At 31.2% G+C, this 27812-nt stretch overlaps 1 protein-coding gene across 4 annotated transcripts in view; it reads right to left on the bottom strand.

The window, feature by feature from the left end:
- LOC111030098 (pituitary homeobox homolog Ptx1-like) overlaps positions 1 to 27075 on the bottom strand; it is a 42127-nt gene extending 15052 nt beyond the window's left edge. Inside the window, exons 1-4 of one of the 4 annotated variants that reach the window (XM_022309445.1) lie at positions 26441 to 27075; positions 16280 to 16643; positions 2396 to 2506; positions 1881 to 2137 (exon numbers count right to left, since the gene is read on the bottom strand). In XM_022309445.1, coding sequence (XP_022165137.1) covers positions 1881 to 2137; positions 2396 to 2506; positions 16280 to 16553 — 642 coding nt within the window. In that variant the 5' untranslated portion in view covers positions 16554 to 16643; positions 26441 to 27075. Of the gene's footprint in view, positions 1 to 1880; positions 2138 to 2395; positions 2507 to 16279; positions 16644 to 17124; positions 17493 to 20179; positions 20856 to 21129; positions 21626 to 26440 lie in introns of those variants that run through there. The other 3 variants (XM_022309444.1, XM_022309446.1, XM_022309443.1) reach the window with 3 other exon arrangements.
- Between the last annotated feature and the right edge of the window lie 737 nt (positions 27076 to 27812).

Genomic DNA, 27812 nt, shown 5'->3' with positions numbered 1-27812 from the left:
TCGCAGTTAGAAATTAGATTTACCAAACACAAAAATACACTATCAATTATTCAGAACTTTATACCAAACAAATTAATAAAATTATCCTAAAATGAAATTGAGACAAGTACGGAAGTGATGTCAAAACAGTGGCCAGTTGTAATAAGCTCATGTGACAATATTGTGAACAAAGAAGTTCTATTGTGGAAACAAAGATGGATAGCCGCTGCAGAAGATAAACTCCCTTGTACTTTTATAGATGCCATAAATTGTTGTGATGAGTTACTGTTTCCTAAAGTATACCAATATTTAAAAATTGGCGCTACGTTGCCTGTCACAGTTGCTAGCGTAGAACGGAGCTTTTCAACGTTAAAACGTTTGAAATCATACTTGAGGAATTCCACGGGGGAAAATCGTCTAAATGGATTGGCTCATCTAAGTATTCACAGAGAAATACCAATAAAAAGTAGTGAAGTGGTCGATATTTTTTCAGAAAAAAATAGAAAATTAATGTTCTAAAATTATTATGTATCTAAATATTTTTTTTTTATTATTATTATTATATAATTTAACATTTTTTTTTTTTTTATACATATGGTTAAGTATCACGAATAAAAATTAGTAATCTATTAAAATGTACGATATGTTTTGTTATTTTCAGGTGTCACGTCATCTAATATGTTAAATAAAAAATTAAAACCCCCCCCAAAGTTCAGGTCTAAGTACGCCACTGTGTATTATTATGACAATAGTAATTCAATTTATTGTATAAAACGAGAAACGAAATGCGAAATTACAGTGAGCACTTTATAATTCCGTTTTAAAAAAATTAACTCGTAATACAACAGCTGCTTGTATAATATTATATAAATTATATCTATCAAACTATTGTGATGACGAAGTTCTATATATAACTCAAATTCAAACTATGATATTATGTAATTTTTTGTAGCTCACTACAAGGTATTCACTAATCAGTATTCATATTATGCTATTCGTCATTTAAGCTATTGTTTTTTTTTTAAAGTAATTATTGAGTAACAATATTGTAAACATTATAATTATTATATTTAAATCAAATTTTTAACTGAAGTATACAAGAGATATTGAAACATACATTATTGTACAACTATTATTAGGTAGGTATTAATAAAACATTGTCATCGATGTTGGTAATAAAAGTTGGAAAATATTTTTTACTTTTTATTAGTTTATAATATTTTTTAAAAGAATCGGAATTAATTTTCAAATAAATAAATAGTAAATAGTATACATAGTATAAACTATTACCAACTATTCGAAATTAATGAAATAAAATACTAAAAGGATTCGTGATTTAGGATAAAACACAAAACCTCCCTATATCGGCCCTTGTTTATAATAACCTACTATTTCTCTGCGTTCCGGACATGAATACTAAAACAGGGTTCAGACCACAGACTGAAAAACTGACAACGTTCGGACACGCCAGATTTAAACGCATAGTGTACATCAGTATTAATATAAACCAAAAAGGATTATCCCTGTAGCGATCCCCTCGCTTTCCGCCAGTAAATGGGTGACTTTGTCCGCGGGTTTTATTTTTTTTTTGTCAATCGGTTACTCATTTTATTCTCTGCATACCCTCAGCCTCCCGCCACCGCAAAAGGGACAATCCCCGGGATTGTTAGGGATCTGAAAACGTTGACGCACTGAGCCCTGTGCAAATCCAATAACCAGTCGGATGATGATAAAAATAATCATTTATATACGTTGATGTTAAAGAGAAAGTGAAAAAAAAAACACTCAGTGACCTTATGATGTCTAATTTCTTTCCAATGATGACGGACGAAAAACAATCCACAGAAAGGTAAAATACTATATGAATAATACTACAATAAGCTCAGTAATAAGGTACTCACCCTGACTCTGGCCTCTGTGAGGTTCGTCCACATGGCTATCTCTTCCCTGGTGCTCATGTCCGGATATCGGTTTCTGGTGAACGTGGCCTCCAGTTCCTGGAGCTGTTGCGAAGTGAAATGCGTCCTCTGTCTCCTCTGCCTTTTCGTGTTTTTGTTATTTTTAATGTTAGCGTCTTTGCCGTCGTCAGTGACCACGCCAACTCCCGTGTCTATACCCTCAGTTTTTATACCGGTAGCACCGATCGTGTCCACCCGCCCTGTAAGAAAATTCACATTTTAATGGATTTTATTTCATTTTTTAATCTCGGTGGAAACAGTTTTTTACATTTGTTTATTATTTAATACCGATATACCATTATTATTTGTTTGCATCCGAAACAAAATAATCTGCAGTGTACAAAGTTACGAGCATTTAATGTGTCTTAAAACCGTTTTATATAGTTTATTGGTTCGAATGGTTCGATTGCCAACTGTTTATATTATAATTTATAATATACCGTGTGAATGTAACTCACCTTTTCTGTCACGATTTCTACTCCTCGATGAACCAAAGTTAAGCTGTGACGTATGATCCGTAGAAAGGCCATGATGATTGTTATCACGGAAGTCTCCCGTCTCTGCCCACACTGGAATCATATTTTACACTATACTCTAATAACAGTTATTTAATATTTGACACAAGTTAAATAGAAGTATTTTTTTTTCAAACGCAGTCACCAATATCGATTACACAATCAGTAGTTTATACATATGTATATGTATATTCCCTGTAGTATATGTAATAACGGTTGAAGTATTTGTTTGCGTTTCTTTGCACTCAATTTATTGATAATACATGAAACACTATCAACACGCAACGATAATTTTTCTCGTATATTTATTTGTTGGCCCACTTCAACATATTCTAATCTAATATACATCAAACATCATTCATAAAAAAAGATGTCAAAGGATGACATGTTTATCAATAGTAATATTTTACAAGTCACAGGTATGCGTTTCAACTTTTAACAACAAAATTTAATTATCGTGACAACTTATAAAAATACAGTTTAATAATTACTGAGCTGTGATATTTCATCAAATCATAATATAAATTATAAGGAATATGAAAACAAAAAAAATACTTTCCTACTGTATCAAATAACGATCGCCTTAAAATTGTAATTTGTAACATTCTAGAGAAAAACGTTGCTCAAACAGAAAAAACCTATAGATGAATCCGATAATACAAATCGCATAATATAGGGAAAAATGTTCTTAAGTACACATCGAAGTTCAGCTGGAATAAGGTTTCTTTATTCCGTCAATTATGTCTTTTTTAACCAAAAATAGCATTCATTTATTGTTCTGCATTAATTAGAACAGATTGTGCAATAAGAAATAAACAAAATTATGGTATAGTATACTACTGCAAGATTCATTATATCATACGAAATCAATTAATTCATTGTTGTTATTGTATAGTAATTATGATGACATCATTTTGTAAATTATTTGAATTCTGATCTGTAAAGTGTAATAGTAAAAGCTGGTATAATATTATGTACTCGTTTATAACAATATTTATCGGATACAATAATCAAACGAAATGCACGTTCGGCATAGTGGTTGCGTTAATAATTATGTACATAATATATTATGTGTAAGAGAATAACACATCGAGCACACAATCGTCCCTCGCACGTATAAACACTGATGTATATAATAGACTTTATTAGTCTCTTGAGTTATGTGATCGTCTCCGGGTGAACCGGCTTAGAGTCACGTACCGAAATCCACTAGGTTCGCCAAATAACGACCGCGGCTATTTTCGTATCCGCGTAAATTACATCTTCGAATCGTTTCCTCTCTCTCTCTCACACACACACACACACACACACACACACGCGCGCGCGCGCGTTTATAGTTATATATTTTAATATTTATATATGATATTCTCGACGCGCGCGTCTCCGAAGTGCACGATATGATTTGTGACAAACTGCGATCGGACATGGGTCGGTGGAGGGGAAGGAACTCACACATATATACGCACGCCGCCGCATTTCTCCGGTCGTTGTCGGAGTGATTTATCGGCTTACAAGTTGTAAACAGCTGTTTTAACACGTATAATCGACCGACTATTAGCGGTGCTCGTCTCGTTTTTCTCGCGCGCCCAACCCCCGCGACGATAAAATATATCGACGACAAGTAAGTACTATTACCGGCTGTGTAGGTATATAATATGTCGTGGTGGGTGCCCGTATATAGCTATACTACTATCAGAGACGCGCACGCGTATATACTATACAATATATATGTTTCTCCGGGACACAAATCCCGGCGACGGGCGGCTGATGGGTCACGAGATCGGCTTACAGGAAGTTACGGAATACACCGGTTTGTGGGTCTCGAGGGTGCGGAGCGAAGGGAAAGGGGAAAAAAACGTGACCAAATCACTCCATCCGAAACGTATACGACTTAAATACGCTCGCGTATGTGTGTGTATGGTGTGTGTGTGTATATATATATATATAGACAACGATCAGTGTTCACAGACACGTGGTTGATATTCAGTGGCAATTTGTTTTTCTTTTTTTTTTTCGCTTGCTTATCTCATAAATCATGTTGAAAACATCAATGTGCGTGGTCTTATCGGTGAGAACTATAAACCTAGTATATATCTACCTACCTATACCTACCCCCCAAACGCTTAAACACGCGGAAACCGAGAGTTTTCGAAAAGGTTGTCTGTAATACAAGTCTATATAGTAAGTACCTTAAACGGTCTGCCTGGGCTGCACTTGCCGCAGGGTGAGCACGACGAGAATTTCGATCGGTTCCAAAAAGTTTATTTGCCGACCAAAATGTACGTTTTTATACCGTCACTGCGGTCAATACTCAATATTATACTGCACATGCCGAAGCATATAATCTGTAAGGTTTGTATTAACAATATTGAACGCTCGTAAGTGTAAGGACGAAATATTCCCACCAAACTTCTCAGAGAAACTAAAACATGTGTTTCGTAAATAGTATATTATATTATTATCATAATGTGCATCGTGCCTGATGTAACACATGTAACAGTGGCTATAACTTAAAATTTATGTGACAATACTTTTTAATGTTTACAAGTCTAAATCGGTAAATGTAAAAGAATTCTATATAAGTTATTACTATATTATTATGTATAAGATAAAATACCGTCCCGTATATTTTACAAATGAATAAATTATTATAATTTATGATTTAATTCTGCTTACGTTTTTTTCTAATGCAAATAACATACTATAATACTTTATTATCAATAATACATCTGTATCAGACTGTGCTTACTGCTGCTCATTATATTTAGTACGCACTTTAATTATGTACAAAGTATTAAAAATAAATGAAATTATAATTTAACACAACGAAATAATACAATTCATACAATAATACTATCTATACATTGTATATTTATATGGAATCAAATATCAATTAGATAATGGAATCAAAAACCTCTGACAAATAATGTAGCTGATACGTGATACCCACAATTGTGCATGAATACGTTTTGCTAATTTGTTTATTTCCAATTCGTTTGGGATAATCTACTGTATAATGTGTACATAATATTTTATTCGGTTATGCTAAATAATGATTTGAATCGGCACACGTGCCGCGCGCGTCAATAATAATAGTAACAATTTATAATAACAATATAGTTCAGTCGTTTGGAGAGAATTATGCATACCCTGTAAATTGAAATGTAATGAAAAATAACTGACATCAGTATAAAATATGGTGTTGAGCGTACGTGTATTATTTATTGTTAAATCTAAATCTACTTTAATGCAGCACAGTGGAATCTGTGTGTTTGAGTGAGAGATTGCCAGATAGGTATAGATATAGTTAATAGTTATATAGGTATAGTTAAAGGTACGTGTGATCAGTGGCGTAAGTATACAAATTCGCCACTAATGCGAAAAACTTGGATGGGCCCTTTTTAATTAACCTTTTCTATTCGGATTAAATGTAAAAGAATACAACTAGGTATAAATAGGTATTCTTATTTTTTAATAAATGTATACATTTAATGTTTAGTTATAAATAACAGTTAAAGTTTACGAGCTTTTAAATTAGTAATGTTTTCAGTAATCTGGACAAGGCAATGAGTTCTGCTGTATGTAATAACTAATAATTTTTGATTTAAATAATCAAGGGTTACTATCGTATATTATAAATATCTATAATAATTAAACAATATATTAAAATTTAATTCCCTGAATTCCCGTATGAACTCACTACGCGTGATGTGCACCTACTTAAGATAAAATATTTAAGAAACATCAAGACAAATTTTCCGCGACGGTTTGTACGTGTGTAGCGATAAAAAATTATACAAGTGCAAAAAAAAATACCAACAAATATCTGGATCATACAATGTCACGTTAAACACATATTTAAACAAAAATATATTGTTTATACAAGGGGGGGAGACAGTTGTCGTGTGCGATCAAATGCTTACCACCGTTTTTGAGTGCACGTTTAGACCGCTATAAAATAGCTTGTAAATAAGCGTCATTGGTTTTATATTTACTTAATTTCAAAATCGAACTACCGACGAGAGAAGAGCGCATTAGTGTCATCATAATAATAATAATACGTTAGTCCGGAAAAACGAGTGGGCCGACCTCTTCGAGCGGAACCTAACCCAAACCTATACACGACATTAAACCGTATACGAACGTGATATTATATTATATTATTATGTACACGACGGGCAATCGCCGCGGAAAATCGACGAGTTACGTTATAATTATTATTGTAGCGAGGTTTCGGACCGTGAAAACCGATGCTTCGGAAAATCGCATCGGACGTGTTTTCACGAGTGACCGGACGTCCGTTGGTCGAATTCGTTCCGCGCTGCACAGGCCACCGGATACCGACGGGCAACAACAGAATTACCGCAAGAGGGACCAGCCGTAAGGGGAGGCCTACTATTCCAGTAATAATAATAATTATTATTATATCGAGTCGGACCGGCGGCAGAAATCTCGTTTAAATGTAAATATATATTATCGAGGAGGGACGCGGCTCGATAACCGATCGGTTTGCCGACGAACTGTTGCTAACCAAATGGGTCGGGCGCGCTGCGAAATTGATACACCACCATATTATACCACACCGCCGATGACAATAATAATAATAATAATAATAATAAAAGTCGTCGTAGCCGTAGTGTGTATAATACCGTATTGTCGTGTGTGCACGCGCACCAGCTGCAGCGAGGGGGTGCACCGTTGACGTATTGCGATCAATCTATTCTCAATACTCATTACGTATACATACCATTATTATAAAAATTGTGGTATTTTAAATTTTGTAGCTGAGACGAGTTTCATCGGACGAGCCGGTGGAGTTCTCACGCTCCCCCCCTCCATTCAGTCACGTCCTTTCAGCGGTCGATATCGAGCGTAAATAGTATAATAATATTATCATCACCGTCGTAATATGACGTAAATTAGGTTAGATCGCATAAGTATTATCAATTATGTATAATATAGAAGTTACAATGGGCGTATGGGGAGGACTGATGGGACTCGAGTTATATATATATATGATTGTATAAGCAATATTATGCTAATTTGACAGTTATATATACCTACGGATACATACCTAGCTATGGTCGGTAAAAATAATATGCCACACGGGATTAAAACTCACTTGAAAAATGTAGTATTATAACGGTTATAAAATTATATTTCGATACACCTTGACGTGGTAATATGATTTCCATAAAACTGTAGTTTTTGATTTACAAAACAAACTGGATCTTTTGTGTGTAAAAATCAAAAAAATCAATGATACTACAAAACAAGTATAATGAAACTAGTTGAATGCGGATTTTAGTTTTTAGGAACACAAAATCATATTAAATAGATATTTTCAAAGGAACACTAATCAAAAAGAAATCAAAAAGAATAGTTGCTGATCAGTGATCACCATAAAATTGAATTTCTAAAAGGTCGAATTGCACTTTATAATAATTATATAATAGTATAATACTATAATACTATAATAGCTGTTATACTGTTTAGTGTACCTATACAGCTATACTATTGTCTATTCTGTATAATGATATATATAGTTAGTATTGAATGGGTTTGAAGAGACTAGGAAACTACTGGACCAATATAGACACCAAATTTTGCACGCATATTCTTCGAGACCCTAGGAGTGTTCTTTGCTTAGTTTTTCAACCCCTATATTGCTATAGGGCGGATTACTATGCTTACGCGTGAATTTTATTTTGGATCACGAAAATTGAATCATTTTTTTATTATAATTAGAGTTTCCAATTGTTACAGAAATAAAACTTTTTCTACAAGAGGATTATTCATCGCGGTTTAATTAGTGAACGAATTGAGATGCACTCGTTGACCGATATAATATAAAGTTCAGTATTTTAGGTTTGTGTTTTTTCCGGGGTGAATTCGGCATACATAGTTAGTATTATACAGGCATATAGGTGAATACTATTACTATGCAACCTTAGCAATACATTTCGCTGAAATTGATTACAATTTTTGAATTTGTCAATTTACACCTATCAACACTTCAAACTAAATATAGTTTATTTATATATTATAATATATTATACAGTTACAGACGTAGACGGCGTTATGCTGCAGTAGTTATAGCAATCGTTTAAAATGGCGTCTTTGCACTTTTATAGGTATACATTAAATGGTGTCGTGTTTAACGATTTTCAGCATATTATGAAATTATGTATTTATTCTGATTTCAGCAATAGTGATAATTTATTAAAGTGCATATATATACAATAAGATTATATTCACAAACATTCATATCACAAGTGGTTTTATTGCTGCAGGTGACGAGTTTATATTGGTGTTTAGCCGTCTACAATATTTTTTATTTGATTTTCATTATTTAATCAAAACAACTTTTAATGATCACATAACGTAATACATACATTTTTTGTAAGTTGTTCAACAATAGATTATATTATTACATGAATATATATATATATATATATATAATTTATATTATTATCTAAATTATTTAATTAGGAAAAAAAATTAATTAATTTGTACCTTATAATGATTAATTCATTATTCATATCAACACATTTCTCATTTGCGTGTATTTCATAATATGTATTTAATTTATTAAATAATTTCATCACTCTACACATACAACATAAATGTTTCTATGTTATATATTATAAATCGTTATTTCCTCATTTAATTCATAATATATTATTTTTTTAAATTCATTGAATACTTATTTTACTACACATACGAAGACTATATGTATTCTTCGATTTATCTGTATGCACCGCTGAAAGTTTGACGGTGTTGTGCTATCATACTGCAAAATGCAAAAGACTTATTCGTCTCTGCCAGTATGGACTGTAGTAACTGGAGTAATCAATTACGATTTGCACGTTTCGTTGAGAGATATGTCAACTTTGTATTCGCCATATATATACAAGGTTATCGTGTTGTACTGCCTAAAAGCTTAAGTCGAGGGTGATATGCGCCGTATAGTGTATCTGCATAAGCAACCCACCTTCTGCAGAGGCGTAGGTGAAAAAAGTCATTTGTTTTCTTTTTTTAACAGAAATTATATTATGATTTATAATCGTAAAATAAATACTCTCTAGTATTGTAAAAGTTCTACGCAAGATTGTATTCCTATAGATTTATAAAGAAACAATTTCTAATTTTTTCTACATCGCGTTAAACGGCGTCTTCACATTAAAGTAAGTACCTACCTACTATTATTGTTATTTACTTATTTCTACGTAAGTATAGGGATTGCGCATTGTTCGACGTTCGACTATATTCAGTTCACCTCACAAACATATTATTGTGCATATTCTGTCAAGGCAACAGATCATTTTGATTATATACACACGCCTACACGCAGTCTGTGTGCAGTGTATAAATTACGCGCCGCAGACCGTATAAGAATAATAACAGTGATTTTTACACGGACAGTCTGTTCGATTATATACTACATATAAACTGCAACCAGAAGAGGTCGAGGGTGCAATGCAAATACACAAATATCCGAAACACTTGCCATACATAAATTATCGGATGCTACACAAAAGGGTTGTGTGCGTATATCTTGAGGGAATAATTATAAGGTTGACCGCACAGCTATTACGGTGCGAGCTGTATATGTGTGTACGGAAAAGGGGTAATTTGTTTTTCAAAATTACTCTTGTGCGCGCCAACCATAAGCGGCCCCGCTAGCCACAGGCCTCTAGGGACTCCGAAAATCTGCAAGTGTGTGTGTGCTCGGCGGTTTCTGGGGGTGAGGTCTCGCCCCCCATAAATAAAACTCTCTCTAAGGGATTTCGGCGAAAAGAAATTATTTCACAAATGGTGACCTTCGCCCACCCCCTACGACAATTTACAGTTGCCTTGTTTCCGTTATTAATTTATGTTTATTAGAGGGTACAACTATGTTATCCGTAAACATTAAGGCTCCAAGTACGGTCTCGATCTTTTTTTTTTTATGATTTTTATTACAAAACATTTCGGTCGAATAGCTCTCTCGCAAGCATAATGCACCAAAGGGAGAATGGCGTGAGTTATGTTCAATTTTTTATTATTTTTTTTTTTTACTGAATAAAATAAAGCTGCAGAAGGTTTATGTTTTTTGGTCGACTTTATTCACATCCGAAAGGCTCCTCGTTCACCACTCTAAAGTATGTTGTTGTAACTTGTTTGCACGAAATGACTAATGAAAACATTATACAACGAAGTCGCTTGTGAATATAATATGTACTTATTTATGTATTATTACACATTTATACGTATACCTACACATAGTTTTATGACTTTTTAGAATTTGAGAATAACACTCTAGATAGTAGCTAGTTTTAATACATGTGCAGTTTAATAATACGAACACAGAATGGGTTATTTACATGTATAGGAAATGACTGATTGGCACTATCGAATAGCCTACTAGCTCAAATACAAACCATGTAGTTATACTACAGTAGTAACAGTCAACAGTAGTTTTTATGTAAATAGATGTAGGTACATGCAACATGCATATAATGGATAAGTCCGATGATTTTAGTGGATGTGTAAATCTGATTTAAATAGTCACATGAACTGATAAGCCTGGGTGAAGTGAAGAGAAGCGGGGTAAAGCGGGGTAGGTGGGGCATGGTAGTTGTGAGGCTTACAATTAATATAAGTTTATAAATTCATAATAATTCTTATGATCCAGAATCACGCTGCGTTCCACCTTGGACACATTCATCTAATGACTTTACAATATTATTTTCATTTTCTTTAATACACATATTTAGTAATTATCTATATAATTGGTTATATACTAATTTTTTCAGTAAATCGGTTAAAACATCAACTGAGTGTAAATGCACCATCTGAGAAAATATTTATAATAATTTTGACTTTTAAAATAAATAATAAAGTGTACAATTCCTTCTTCGCCAATTTATTTTGATAATTATGGCCAAAATAGGGACATTTTGCAATTTAGTATAGTCTCTAAAGGACAGAAATAGTATGCAGTTGGAATTTTAATTTCACTAACATTGATTTATTGACATCACGATAAAATTTGATAGTGATTAAATATGTGATAATATAATATAAATATAATTATTTTTCTAAATTTTAATCTATTTTGTACTTTATGGTTGAGTTTGAGACGCTCGAGTGGTCGGAATATTTGATATCGAACTAGTGTTTTTAATATTGTGATCAATAAATTAATGACCATTTTGTAATTAATCAATGCTAGATATTATGTTCCAAATATACCTGATTTTATTGTATTGATTGCTGATGTGTAAATATTTCATATAAATCTAATGTTAGGGGGATGCTTGGCCACCACGGCTTCTATTGACACCGAAAGTATTTTGCGCCTAGTGAGCTAATTCTCTGCGGGCGTCCCTGCATAACATTATAGTGCTTAAATTTAAACGTGTTGATAATAATTACACATAATATTGTACACTGTCTAAACTGTTACAAAAATATGGGCTGTTGTGACCAACCTAAAGGTTGTAAGGAATTAAAAAGATTAAAATAATATATAATATATAACGTATGATTATGGCCAGAATGGTAAAAACAATTTTTAATACAATATTTAACTAAAATGTATGATACTTGTTATTAACCACGTATTTTCATCAATTAATATTATTTACAATAATTTTATAATTTAATTTTTGGGTTTTAAAAACATGACATTCAATCATATTTAAATTTAATGTTTATTATATAGGATTAACAAGATGTATTAGGTATAGGCACTAATGTTTACGAGAGAGCACAAATTCCAAAACATAATAATTTTTTCAATCTGAATTTGGCACACAACGCCAGTCACATAAAATTATAAAAATAATTATGAAATGAATTGTCATAATGAGACTAAAATAACATTTTTCTGACAATGCAATAACTGTCAAATCATCCAAAATTGGTTTTCTAAAAATACATGTGAAATATCCATGTCAGTATCCTAACTTGCGTCATCACCAGTTTCAGTGTTTTCAGTATACTTCTCCCAAACATTTTATTCTCACCTGCGTATCGCTGAGAAATTGTCAGAAACTAACATGATACATATTATTATACATAAAAATATATAACTTAATATAAGTGTAAAAAGTCTCGTCTGTTTAATTTAATATAAATTATTCGCAACTGTTGCATCTGCCAAGATGATTTCATCCTGCATTCCGAACTAAAGTAAAATATATATTAGACAGCTTTGTGTATAATACCCTTTTACCCAGTTAAATCTAGAAATTTGTATGTATTAGCAATTAAGATGTCAATTATAATAATTGCAAAAAAACCAATTCCAAAGAACTGTATAATATTATTTAATGAAAATGTAATATCAGACTTTTCAATAAGAAAACGTTATTCAACTATTCATATTTTAAAGGTAAATGAAATGTTAATATTCAAATCATTACGAATTACTATAAATCGATTTTCTGAGCACGGTTTTCTTAAACTTAGCACAATATTAAATGTCATATAGATGTAGACTATTCACGCAAAAAAAAGAACTGTCGACCAAAACAATGAGGACTTTGGCAACAAACCTAGTGTTGTTCAAATTGCAACGCTATCATTGATTGATAGTGTCGATCATATAATAATTCATTATATAAGGAGATGCCTTGTTAACAAATTTTAAATAATATAAATATATAAAAAAACAAACAGACCACTGTCAAATACACGTGTACAATTACAAACAATAATGAGGTAAGTATACACAGCTCAGTACCTATGTATTATGCGTCCTAAACTTGTTACTATATATTATAGTAATATATATTATTTATACATTTTGTACGTCTATCGCTGTAGGCGTTTTAGCAATCTAAATTTACCGACGTGACAATCTTATGTATGGAAAGAGAAAAAGAGATAGGCTCCTGTCGGCGGCCGTGGGCTTAAATGACCCCGCGAGGCCCGAGAAGAATAACAAAACGACAGATTATCCGGGCAAATTGGTTTATGGGCGGTGGACCTCTTTCGGGCGTCGAATAATAAATATGTGTTTTCGGTCGACTAGCCAGAGTATAGTCGTCGGGTGTTTGTGTGTGTGTGTGCGTGTGTGTGTGTGTACATATAATACATATATGCGGCCACAGGGTGTTAGACATATATATATATACACACAAACACTAATCTATCCCTCCACCCCCCTCGGTATGACGCGTATATATATATATGTATGCAGAGTACACTTACACCGTTACACACGTATATAATAATAATATGTAATATGGGGTGAGTGGAGGAGAAATAAGGTTTTTTTGTCCTCGCACCCTTCACGTAGTCGTATCATATTTTTAGGGAGCTCGTGCGCTGATTTCACGGGGCGCCGATCACGAATATGCTCGACGACTATTATACGACGACTATATAATAATATTATAATGTATATACACGTACGCGTGTATTCAGTGTTACATGGGAATTCGCACTTGTTGTGTACGCCGCGCGTACAACAATGATTATGCTAATGGACACCCCGATAACAATAACGCTCTAAATTATTGCCCATTAAACATCAACCGCGCCGCAATTGTATATAATATAATATAATATAATATAATAATATTATATAATAAACAGCGTATATGCGTGTACACTTTATATCCCCGCACCCGCCAATGTCATATTTTTAACGGCGTAAACACCCAGTTTTTCATATTGCGCAATATAATATAGGTACCTACAAAATCGACTGCTGCAGTCGAATTTTCAATGTGTTATGATGGACAGAGAGATCATTATAGGTATTATAGGATATATCCTTTGATATATTATGTATATCAGACAGTGGTGGCCTTTCATATTTCTACAAATATCTGTTTTGAGCGTAAGTATCTATTTAATTGAAAACCATCAAAAAAAAACTCTGAAATCTAACGGCACGACATCTCAATAATAATAGGTAGGTACCGGGATATCGGGATACCGCGACCGCCCCAACATAATATAGTATATAAACCAGCTAATAATATTTGTACACCTCGCATCGATCTTGTAAAATCGTACATTTTCTCTATAAAAACAAAATCGAGTGAGCTAAGTTGTTGAAAACTTCTTTGTAAATTAATACAAAACTGTCTACTCTTTTAAATTCGAAATTCAGACAAAGTTTAACGTTTATATTACTTATCGTCGACAAGTCGCGTATTGATACGTACACTGCAGTATAACATTTTCATTACACTTCAACATTATAAGACAAATCATTATTAGGTATAAATAGTTATTATATTTTTGTTTTATATATTACTCAGTACAAATATTTGAAAAAACACTTGTATATTTATTTCAAATTAAAATTAGGCGTTTTCCCTGCTAATGAATATTTTTTTTTATTTTGCATAATTTCCCAATCTAAATATTATACAAGATTGTGAAAAACATAAAAAATATCTATTAGAAACATAAGTTATTTTTGTTTTATATCATTTGAAAGTAATAAGTGTTGACTACTGCTGAGTACAAATAGTATTACTCTATATTCTCGAGTATATAATATGAGTACTCATTACAATATATATAAGTGAGTAATTCAGACGTTTGAGAGTAAAAAATCAAATCATCAATTTGGATATGAGATTTATAAATTGGCAAAATATGCTCTAAAACCGCAACATTAGCTTAAAAAAATTCGCTCGAAACAGTTAAAAATGCAGACATGTAAAATTAATTTAAAATTTTATCATTGTAATTCACATCAATTGTATTATTAGTTATTACTATCAAACATAATTTTTCGTGTTTAAATAGCAGTTAGCAATATTTTATATTTTATCTGTTGACAAATAAGTGGTATTGAAAACAAAATTCTAAAGGTTTTTTGAATAAGTCAAATTATTATTAGAATCGCCATTTACCAATACAAAAAACTTGAATGCTAATCGCGACTGTCGAATTGTAAAAAAAATCATTAAAATGTGAGTATTGTAATAAAATAAACTCAAAACTTTAAATACGCTAAATGCACTTTCGTATAAGTACCTACCTAATACTGACGAGTTATGCAAAACAAGTTTTGTCTTAACTTGATTCCTCCTATACATTATATTGCATATAGGTAGTAACCCAAAACTCATAATATTATGATTGCATATTAAATTCTTGATTATAACTTATTATTAAAGTAAGCGATCCTCTTTTGAACTATAAATCGGCTGTTGATATTTATACTTAATCTTATCCATTTAAAGCAGGCGTGTCAAACACGCGGCCGGGCCGGCGGCTCCCGGCTCATTTTTTAAGGCTACTGTAAAGACTACTGTACTTAGCAACTGTAATGAATAACTAATTGAAAACAAAATATAGCTTTCGTATCACAACTATGTAGTGTGAGGTTTCATTAAGTTACTTCTATGTCTTATCTGCCGATAAACTAAGTTAGTAAGTATTGTATATTTTATTGTAACTTGTAAGTAATGAATACAACTAAAAATGTGTATAAAATGTTTTAATTTCGATGAATTTGTATGGGTGGCTCGCATATAGTAAACTATTCAATATAATTGGCTGAGTTAATAATTTGAGTTTGACATGAACGATTTAAGGAGTAGTTGTTTGGTTGTATGGGTGATAATAATATATGAGCTTTAGTATTGTACTTACATACAATTAAGTAAATTTACTGAAAAATGAATACCTAAATAATGTGATATTGTGTATAACTTTGATGAAAGTGCGCATTATTTTAAGTCTAAAAAAAGACTATACATATTAATATATATTTGTTACGGCGATTTTTTTTGATATCGTCGTACTTACATAATTTACAATATAATAATAATAATCAATACAAAATGATTATAACACTATACTACGCACCTCTCTTAAGTTTTTCCAACGGTTCGTGGTGCAACAGTGACGGCGGACACGGCACTGCCGTGTGATGATGATGGTGATGACTGTCGTGATGGTGCACGTGGTGGTGTCCCAGCATGCCCTGGTGCAGTCCGGCACTGCCGTCGTGCACGGGATGGTGAAAGGATGCGGGTGATGCGTGCTGTAATGCGACGTTATGGTGATCGGAACCCGTTGACGACACCAAGTCTTGAAGACACAGACTTGGGTCGGTCAGGTTTTCCAGGCGTTCCATCATTTTTGAGTTTTTTAATTATAGATTGTCGCTTATCAAAGGCCAACGACCATTACCGGATTCAAATGCGGGAAGTGAACACTCAGTTGAAATCTGCAACCAACCACAAAATATTCACAAACAATATTAAAGCGATAATATACCTAGGTATGTGCCTAAATTCGATGCGCATTGCAACAATATACGCCTACTATATCATTACACAATAACTCGATGAAGTTGCATATAACTATAGATAGATAAGTAGTTATTATTTATGGGAACCCATCATTAATAATTAAAACCATTTGCAGGAGCTGCTCGCGAATCACGCGACTTCTGATTACTCATAATACATGATAATATTATATAAATATATAATAAGTATAATATTTGAATTTTGAATATTATACATTTTGTCTGTATAATATATATAACATATACATCATAATGAGGCTATAGTAATATAATATTTTGTAGGTGTATACCATAGTTCAAAATACACGTTTTACTAGTTTGAATAATATTATTATAAAAGTAAATTGATTGATATAAAAGAGTTTAATTTCTACCTTAAGAAAATAAAAATACTTACAGATAAATAAATCGAACTGTTTTCATAGATCGGATAAATAATAACATTTTAACTATAATCACAAGGTTTGTATAAAAAATGTTTTAAAGTATTGTACTTTTCAGCCCATAAATTATGACGAACATTAAACAATAAAAATATAAAAATCAAAATTTTTTAAACTAGTTTAATAATAATTAATTATACAACTAAAAAAAATGTTACTAGGTATTTATTTCGACAGACATTTATACAGATTGCAGTAGTACAGGTATATGCGTACTTATAACAATGCCAATCATTTACGGTTTTAACAATATTGGTATCGTCAATTTCTATAATATAATATCTTGACTGACGTCTAGTACCTATAGTTAAACAATGAGTACCAACCCAAGTATTATGTAGAGCCGTAGAGGAGTGGTTGTGATAAAATATATTTTTTGTCCACATGATAAACACGCAAGTTCTTAATATTGCTCTATTCTATACATATATATATATATTAATTTAATAACTGAATAAAAACGCAATAATATAGGCATACGCCATAATAACTTACAATATATTCTATATCTTTATTTAATCGTCAAGTAGATTAGATTATATACAATTAATTGAACGATCATTGAGAACAAAATTACAAAATTTTTATGTAGCGCAGCCTGCAATAAGATTAATAAAACAATGCGTATGCATATTATGTATATTTATACCAACACTCCAGGTAAATATTGATAAATCCAAACGATTTTTATGGTTTTATGTGTGCATAGATTAAAATGCTTCAACAGAAAAATCATGACTAAACCTTCGTAAGCAAGAGAAAATCTAAGAATTATTCACATAAAAGAAAATGCAATCATAAAACATGCATTTAAAGACTCCGAGGCTTTGTTTTATGATTCTAAAATCTCGAGTTAATCAATAAAACTTAAGTTGTCCATAGTAAATAATATTTATGTCCCTAAAAATGAATATGTATACAGATAAATTTCAAAATAAGAATTCAAATGTATATAAATGTATATATTTTTTGGGGGTATTAAGGGGGGGGGACAATGTATATATGTATTATAAAATAATTTTAACGTGTTTACAATGGAAAATATGCTATACAAATTTGCTACGAAAATTATCATGTGTCCCATGAATCGTGTTTAAACGATAACACAAAAAACAATAAAGAATAAAATAATATAAATTATTCAAATATTTAATGAGTAGGTGAGTACCAATTTATATCGATGACCTTTTTTTAAAACGAATTATATTGAGTCCTTGTAAATCGAATTAAGCCAATCACATAAACATAAATTATACACATAGGTGCATGTCTTACCTGAAAAGAGAATAATTTTATCGTAATTCCACACTGTAATTTATTTACGTCATAAAAAAAACGTTCATACTCAAAGTTTATCTTTTAAAATTTTAAACACCTTTACACTATTATACACATATTTCTATGAGACTATTTGAATATTTGTATTTTTTGAATGCAAATCTAGTAAATAATTTATGCATAGATAAGTACTATTTGTACAGTCTACCTGCTATAATAGGCTACCTACGAATAGTTTTCATATTATTTTTGCACTGCAACTCGATCACTTAAAAAATAAACCACATATATAAAAGATACAAAAAATTATAAATAAGTACCTCTGTCGCTTAAAAATATTTTTGTTGTCATACTCTATGGTTATATAATATTTACCTAATCTATATTCCCGCCCAAAAAAAATAAAATCTGTATTATATATTATATGCGTATAAGTAGACTGTATACACAAAAAACATGTTCAGCAAAAAATATAAAGTAGGTACCAATTTTAATATAAACACTTATTATTCTTAACATTTCAAAAGCTAACTGAATCTGAATTTGAAAAAAATAAAAAATAAAACCTATAGATACAACATTTTACTATTATAAAAATATGAGTATATATAGGTACACTTTCTTGTTATTTGTGAATTTAGTAAAAAATTTACAGTTAACAATAACATTATTGAAATAATTTGGTATTTTTATAGAATCAAATATTCTTATTTTATATTTAATATGTACTTAATAGTTAATATTATTCACAACCACGCAATGGCAAAGAGAATACAAATAAAGGAAAAACTATTTGAGCCACTATCTAGGTCCACCTATATGAATATAATATGATCAATATTTATGTATCATCAACATTTTTAAAAGGTTTTTTCTATATTCTTATAATCGTTGGGTTGATCAATATTAAACATACAATTATGTTTAAAGTAGATATGTGATTAAAAAGGAAATAATAAGTTAAATATGTATAGCTATTACCTTAGATATTTTTGATACCTCTCTAGATAATTTTAGATTTGAGTCAAGCATATTAATATATAATTATTACAATACAAAAAGAACATTGTAAACTACCAACTACTTTAACATAATCATATGAGTATAGGTAATTTAACTATTAAATTCTAAAAATGTAATCTTTGTTAATATTATTATCCTATATGTTATTTAATTTGCCTTGTATTGTTATATATTAAGTTACCTGTGCATACCACATCAATTACTGTAAAAAATCTGGTCCCGGTAAATTATAAAAAAATAAATAAAAACTATGAATTTTTCTTTGAACTAGAGACTAAAGTACCTATACCTACCTAGTTAATATATTATAATGGCAATAATAACCGTTGTGTGTATAAATAGTTTAATAATTATAATGTGCATAATAAATACACTATATAGTATATATATATAATATAAAATTAGTTATAAAATCAGTAATCCTGGTTCGTGATGTATAGCAGTGCCAATATTTTAATGAAGTTTTTTCTTTTAATTCGATATGTGATTAATAGCCTTTCTTTTACGATGGTTCTCGACAAGAACAAAAAAAACCTAAGACAAAAGCCTAAATAGCCTAAATTTATTTTAATATAAAAATAAATTATCTGACTTTTCAGTTATTGCGCATTGCTGCAGTATAAAATATTATAATATGCGTTAAAAATAATTTTTTTTAAATTCATGTCTACACAATTCGAGGGTGAACGATAAAAATATAGTAAATACCTCATTTATAATATAATATATTATTTTAATACGTTATATTGTTGAAGCTTTAATCCTCCTGCAGCAGCCGCGGGAACGGAAAAATTGTCTGTCCGCCGCTACTAAGCTCATCCGTCGTGCGCTGGTGACGCGGACCGCGACATATAATTATTTTATTCTATATCATATACGCACCAGATCGGGTCGGGGACCGCAACGGACGACGCCGTACACACGACACACACGATATAATTGATGAAAATTAATCGGAAAACGATATATTAATAACGTACCTCGAAAATGGTGGGCAATATATTATACAATTTTGCCCGGTGAAAACCGCGATTTACGGTCCCGAAAACGCACGTGCGGAATATACGCGGCGGCGGCGTTGGGTTAGCAGGACGCACCACGCACGGTACCTATGAATTATTATACCACAGCTTGTCTGTTAGAACGGTAACAAAATAAATTATAATTATACGACGATGAAGATGAAATACAATTTTAACGAATTTACTCACTTCGGAAAAAAAACCTACGAGATCACCAACGACTTTTCGGGATCATCGGACGTTATGACTTGTGTACACTTAAATGACAAATGTACACAATATAAGCGGGCGCGTCTGTCATAGTCGTATACTGTAACAGTGTCGCGGTCGTCTGCACCGCACGCAGAAGATGTTTTATTACTTTTTATTTTGTCAATTTTATTTTAGAATTTTAGATACATACTTATTTTATACGTAATTGTTGATACGCGTAAGAAGTTCAGTAATATTATAAGGTATACACTTAATATTGAAAATCCTGATTACCTATCTTATTTAATCTCATTTTACGCGTACAAACTACCTACACGGGTACACGATCAACACTGATAATGAAGATTACTATGACAATAATACGAGTATAGTTTTATAACATTAGATATTATTAAATAACGACAAATAATGCTCTCGACTTACCGATTGACTTTTGATGCGTTTATGCCCGTCATGCAATATTTCGTTCCTTCGCTTCGAAAACAAAAAAAATCCAAAATTTCGTACGGCGCGAAATAACGAATTAATAAATATTATTGTAACCGTATACGATTATAACATAATAATACCGTTGATCCGACTCGAGTGAAATATAATCGTCACACACACGCACGGAAACGGTCCGTACTTCGCACAATGTATGTCACGTGTAAATATTATGTATATTATTATTATATTTTATTATATTATATATACTATAATATGCAAGTTTACAATATAATAATATATATTTAAGTGCAAGCAGTATGTAGTATATATAAATATATTTGTATATTATTATAATAATAATAATAATAATAATAATAATACGTGAGAGCCGGCCGCGCGGAGTTTTAAAGTTAAGCTAACAAATTGACCTCAGATTAGGTCGACTATCCGCGGTTTGAGCCCCCCGGCTTTGAGATATGGGAACCGATCGGCGGCGGCGGCGGCAGTGGTGGCGGCGGCGGCCACCATCCCGGGTAATGGGCGGGCCGCGCCGCGTCTGGCCCACTCGGGCGGCGCTTGCGCTCTCTCGCCCCCGATCGCCGCCGCCACCGCCACGTATACGCGCTCGACACACGTACGGTATTTTCTTTTTTTCTCCCCCCCCCTCCCCCCCTGTATACTCTTTCGGTCCCATCACACGTCCTACCCACTCACCCGACCACCCACACCCTCACACAGACCCTCTGCACCCGCACTGCACCTCGAGAGTGTACCTATATGCGCTCGGCAAACGGGTTCATTTGTTTTACGGTTTCGCGCTCGTACGCCGTCTTGTCCGCAGACGATTTTTCATACGATATTATTACCGCACCCCCTGCCCGCACCCTACGGTCGACGGTCGGACCGCCGCCGCCGTTGTTTTTGCCGATGTCGCGAGCGAAGGTCGTGCGCCGCTTTAATAATAATATACTAATAGTAATAATAATAATAATAATAATAATAATAATAATAATAATAATAATATGATATTATGTCCACCTTCGCCACCGCCACCGCCGCCGCCGCTGCTTCAAACTTTGCCGAAAAACGACGTGTTTTTACGTTATAATAATTATTTACGTCGCGTCAACAAAGGCTGCCGCTAGCACTGTCACTGTACCAGTACGATGCGCACAGCGGTGCGCGCGCTTCGACCCTCGTCAAATTTCGTGAGCGCCACACCGACGAAAACATAATATAATATTATTATTATTATTATTATTATTATTGTTGTTGTTGTTATTATTACTATTATTGCGATTGCGTTTTCTACGATGAGTATAATTCACAAAACGATATTATTATTATATTAAATATTATAATATTAGTTTATTCGTGTACGAGTTCATATTATATTATTTAATACTATATTGCAGAGTTTTAAGTTAGGGGTTAGGCGGGATAGGGGGGGGGGGTAATTTAACTCTTTTTAAACTATGAAAAGCCATGTTCCCGGAGCCCAAAATTACACGACCCGAATAAAAATCTAACTTTGCTTTTCCCAAAACGGTATATAGATATAGCTGTGCATGTATATAATATATGGTTAGGGTAACCGATGTAGGTACCTACCGCAGTCACATGTATATAATAATATATTATGTTATACGGGTAGGTACCTATGTATACACCATATAGGCACAAATCACTACTCAATTTTATTTATTATTATTACAGGTATATAATACTTATGTCGTATATACATGCATTGTACATAATAATATAAACGCATAGTGTATAATAATTGCACTGAACCCTATACATAAGACTAACAAATAACAATATAATAATAATAATATAACCACGCGGGTATACCGATAAATTCGCGTGTGCGGTGCAGTATTAAATTATATATACTTGTCGTAACACGGCAGGGAATTTACAATCGTTTAAACTAACAATAATGTATGGCATACGCTTCAAGTAAACGAGAGAGTAAAACTGTATATCATTTATAGTACTTACTATATATACCCCTACGTAACTAACTACCCATCTCCAAAATCTCTACATATATTATATACTTAATTTTAATGTTAAAATTTAATATTTAAATTAAATTAAATTTATTTAAAATAATAGACTTGATATTAAATTTTAAATACTTGGTTCTTGAATTTTGTATGGTCGAAAATAATTCATTGATTTTCTTAAATTTATTTTGTTTTTAAACAAACGCGTTATCAAATGAAGCTTTTCGCTCAATACTAAACTTGACTTGAATTAAAATTTTTTTTTCATCTACCGACTTCGATATAATATATTATTATGTATACGAATACATAAAATGGAATTATTAAATTTTTCTCCTTTTGCGATTAAGATAAAAGTTAACCACTACCTACCTATACTATTGCGAGTATTAATTAAATTTAAAAAATATATTATATACAATTTCTATTTTATAAAAATGAAATTGTATTATCATAAAACGGTTTGGAAAAATGTAAAATTATGTTTAAAACTTCTTTTGCATCAAATTATTAAAACTATCCTATTGTACCTATATAATATAATATATAAATATAAAAAAGCTAAAATATTTTTAATCCTTCTTCGTATGACAATAAATTGTACCTATATATCATCAATATATATTATATATATAATTTCAAGTAGCACAAACTTTTAATATGCGTTTGAATAAGTTTTAATAAATGTATAATAAAAATAATTTAGTTAGCTAATACATTTTCCAAATATTAAACAATTTTTAAATATAAAAATGATTTTAAAATATAAATACGCAATGTACAATTTTTATTCGTGAATTAATAGGTTTTATTCAATAGGTATGTTTATCTTTTTATAACATACATTTTAAGAGCATATTGAATATTTAGGTATAATTACCTACAGGCTACGGTATCATAAAACAATTATTTGCTGACTATCACATATTAGATAAATAAAAATATTGAAATCAATTACGATACTCGTACAGGTAAATTTATAATAGATCAAGTACATAGAATAAATAGGCACTAAAAAATTTATCAGAAATTAAGTACTTATATGAATAATAAATGTATTAGTATATGTCATTTCTAAAAATATTTTTACTATGAATTATAGGTAGTACTTAATAGTTAAATAATTGACGCCAAAGTTAAAGTTTGAAAAAACTTTCAGCGTAATTACAATGTCAATATTGTACATTATAATAGATAATATATAATAACATTCTTGAAATAAAAATTTGAAACTTTAATTTGTTTTTAAAATCAACGTACATTTTATATTTTATAGTGACATCCTAAAAATATAATATTATTATTATTTATAGCATTTCCATTTGAAAGGATCATAATACAATTTAAGCCAAATTCTTAAAATATAGATAAGTGATCAAGGTATTCAAGGTTATTAAACTGTATGCGAGATGAAGTATGATACCTAATATTTAGACTAGAATAAATAAGGGGGGAATAGGTATATATAATAAATTGAAAAAAACTGCAGTAGGCCACAACGAAAAATCGTTTGAGATCAACTGTGATCCGCTGGTATTAAGTCGGCTTTACAACTCGAAAGAAAAACACTAATAAATCCCACTTACTTCTCACTACTGTGTTTTAACTGAGGAACTCGTGCGAATTTTAATTGCTGTTTAAATTAATTTATCCCGTGATGATTCTTTAAGCGAAAACACAAATTGATTCAGAGCAATCATTGACAAATTGTAACATATCAGTGCTAATTTCTGAGTAAATATTTTCAAGCTCTGCCTACCTACCTACAATGGGTATATACCATATATTTATAAATATAATCAATATTAATTATATTGGGGTAATAATGTTGATAATTGGATTTTAGCACTGTGAAGTTATGGTCAATGGGCCGCTGCTCATAATTTCTTATTCCTTATTTCCTTATTACATGAAACTTATTTAATAACAACAAAAATATGATGATTATTTGGATTTTTACTAATGTAATATATTGTGCTAAATTATACCAACTATTAGATCAATTACAATATTTTGTGTAAGGCAATAAACGAATATTATGTAGGCATAATATAGGTACCTACAACATTATATGTATTTTTGCACATAATTTGGTAATTATTTATAATGTTATATAGCCATGGTACAGTACCAAATATTCCAATAAAAAATATAAAGTTTAGTGTTTTTATGCACCAACACATTTTAAAAAAGTATTATTTTTTTTTTAAATTTATATTTAATTATATATAGGTACAGTAGGTATTTACAATGTTAATTAAAATTAATTTACTTTTATTAACTAATTCTATCCTTAAGTATTTTAAAATTAGAAATTATAATTAAAGTAGATGTATAGTTTATTTGACTTTTTTTACATTTTAACTACATTATATAAAATGATAAGAGACAGTTATATTATTATTTTCCTAATATAAAATAGGTTTTATGTATAATTATATTTCCAAAGCATTCAAATTCTATGAAGATAAAGAATAATTTTGTTTTAAAAATTATATTATCACTGTGAGCTATATTAATTATACAAATCATAAAATAACGCTTCTATATTGCTGCAACATTGTCAATTTTCATATAATTTATATTTTATTAATTTATATTTTTACGTATACATACCTACCTATATTTATTATTTTGTTTTAATATGTAAAGATGTTATGGTTGCAATAAAGTTATTATTATTATTATTATTATTATTATTATTATTATATAAAATAAGAACTGCACATTCAGGCGCATTTTAATGTTAATTTGTTAAGCTTTATTATTTAAACTTGTTTCGACCGTGAGTTTTACATGAAGAAATAAATACTATAAGGTTTATAACTTTAAAGACTAGTATAAAAAAATATGTCTTACCCTAACTTATATGCCCGGTGAACTGGCAGTAAAAGACATACATATTATATGGGTTTAACTGGTTAAAGTTATCCATCTAATGTTTCCCCGCATACTAACTTAAACGCGTGCATCACCTATATACAATTATACGTATAATATATCAAGAAAATATTCATCGTCCTTATAAAACACAAAACTGCCATAATTCTAGTACCTTAAGTTGTGCCACATATTCCTAAAATACGTAGGTGCAGTATATTATATTATTAAATATATGAATTTAAATTTGTATTAATTGAACGAAATTTCGGAACGCAATATAATATAATATTTATAACGATATGATGATATCACATGACGAACGCGAGTTAGAATCGAGGGGTATTAGGTGGAGAAGGGGCTAAAGTGGTAGTGAATGGAGGGGGGAGGACGAAAAAGAGCAAAACACTAACCTGATACTGGGTAGCCGTTCCACTAATCCAGCGGGATCAACATGCTAAGCCTGGGCTATCCGGCGGCGCACTGAGGGCGACACTCTCAGAATCCTCATCCCTTCCTTCCTGTACCGTCGTCGTCGGCGGCCCAACTCCACCCCCTTTTTTCCTCGAGCGGAGGGGTTGAATATACACGCCGCCGCTACCCCTACCAGCAACGGCAGCATCAGCATCAGTACTACCACCACCGACACTCGCCCACATCGAAGCTCTCGACTCCCTCCAACCACCCTGTGCTGCAGGTGTGTGCAGTGATATATATATACATATATATATTTGAGTATAAATATATTCGCACGCTATCTCGTACCAGTGTCTTCGTTGGCGCAATAACTAGTTGCATTAATAATTATAACATAACACCCACGTACACTACAATATGCTCATCCCAATGTAATAAAATAATATATATTCAACGAGTTATATAGATATACAAACGCAGGTAATCGTATATATATATATGCACTCCGATGAGAAAACCTGCAGATAACGCAAATGATTTTAAGCACTTAAAATCATATTCAATTTAATGCTGCACATTCTGTAAGTATACGATATAGAGATCTATGTAGACAGTCAAAAATGTATTGCATATTGCAATGTCTATACAGATAAACAAATAAAAAAAACTTTTTCAAAAAAGTTCATAATATATATACTCACAACCATAGTACTGCGATATATAAAGAAACTTATAAGTATAAGCTTGTATAACGTATACAAACATTACAATATTATAAAAAAACTCCATTTAAATTCTTTCTCAGTTATATAAATAAATATATTTATTCAACAAATTAATTTAAAAATAAATGTCTTCAAAATTAAATATTTTATTAAATTCATAATTATTATTAGGCTACCTATCTAAAATACATAAATTATATTATAAATTATACTAAATAATACTGGTATTTTCCAAGAAAGGTCCAACATGCTCTAGGTACACTACATGTATACCTATACTAGATTATAGACCTACTCTAATTCATTAAATAGGTATGTAATTTATGTTCTTTGGTCCATGGTAAATTTAAAGACAGTTTTATTGAGGGTCGGTATATATATTATTATCATGTCAAGCATTACCTGATGGCCATAAAGGGAGTTAACACGCATTGTGATTGGTCGTTAGAATCAGCTACTGTAATATTTTTTCCCCAATCAATAAATCACTCTTAGATTTCGTTCGTACTAGTGTCGATGTACACTATATGCCAAGTGCTCTTCATTTATAATGACTATAAAACATAACATTAATAAACACTTAAGATTACAAATTATTGTGGTACGTGTATTATTCGCAAGTACCTGTATTATATTTTCTAAG

The sequence above is a fragment of the Myzus persicae genome, unplaced genomic scaffold (assembly GCF_001856785.1).
Source record: "Myzus persicae strain clone G006 unplaced genomic scaffold, MPER_G0061.0, whole genome shotgun sequence".
In the NCBI taxonomy this organism is placed as follows: Eukaryota; Metazoa; Arthropoda; class Insecta; order Hemiptera; family Aphididae; genus Myzus; species Myzus persicae.
This window is presented reverse-complemented; position numbering and strand designations above follow the sequence as displayed.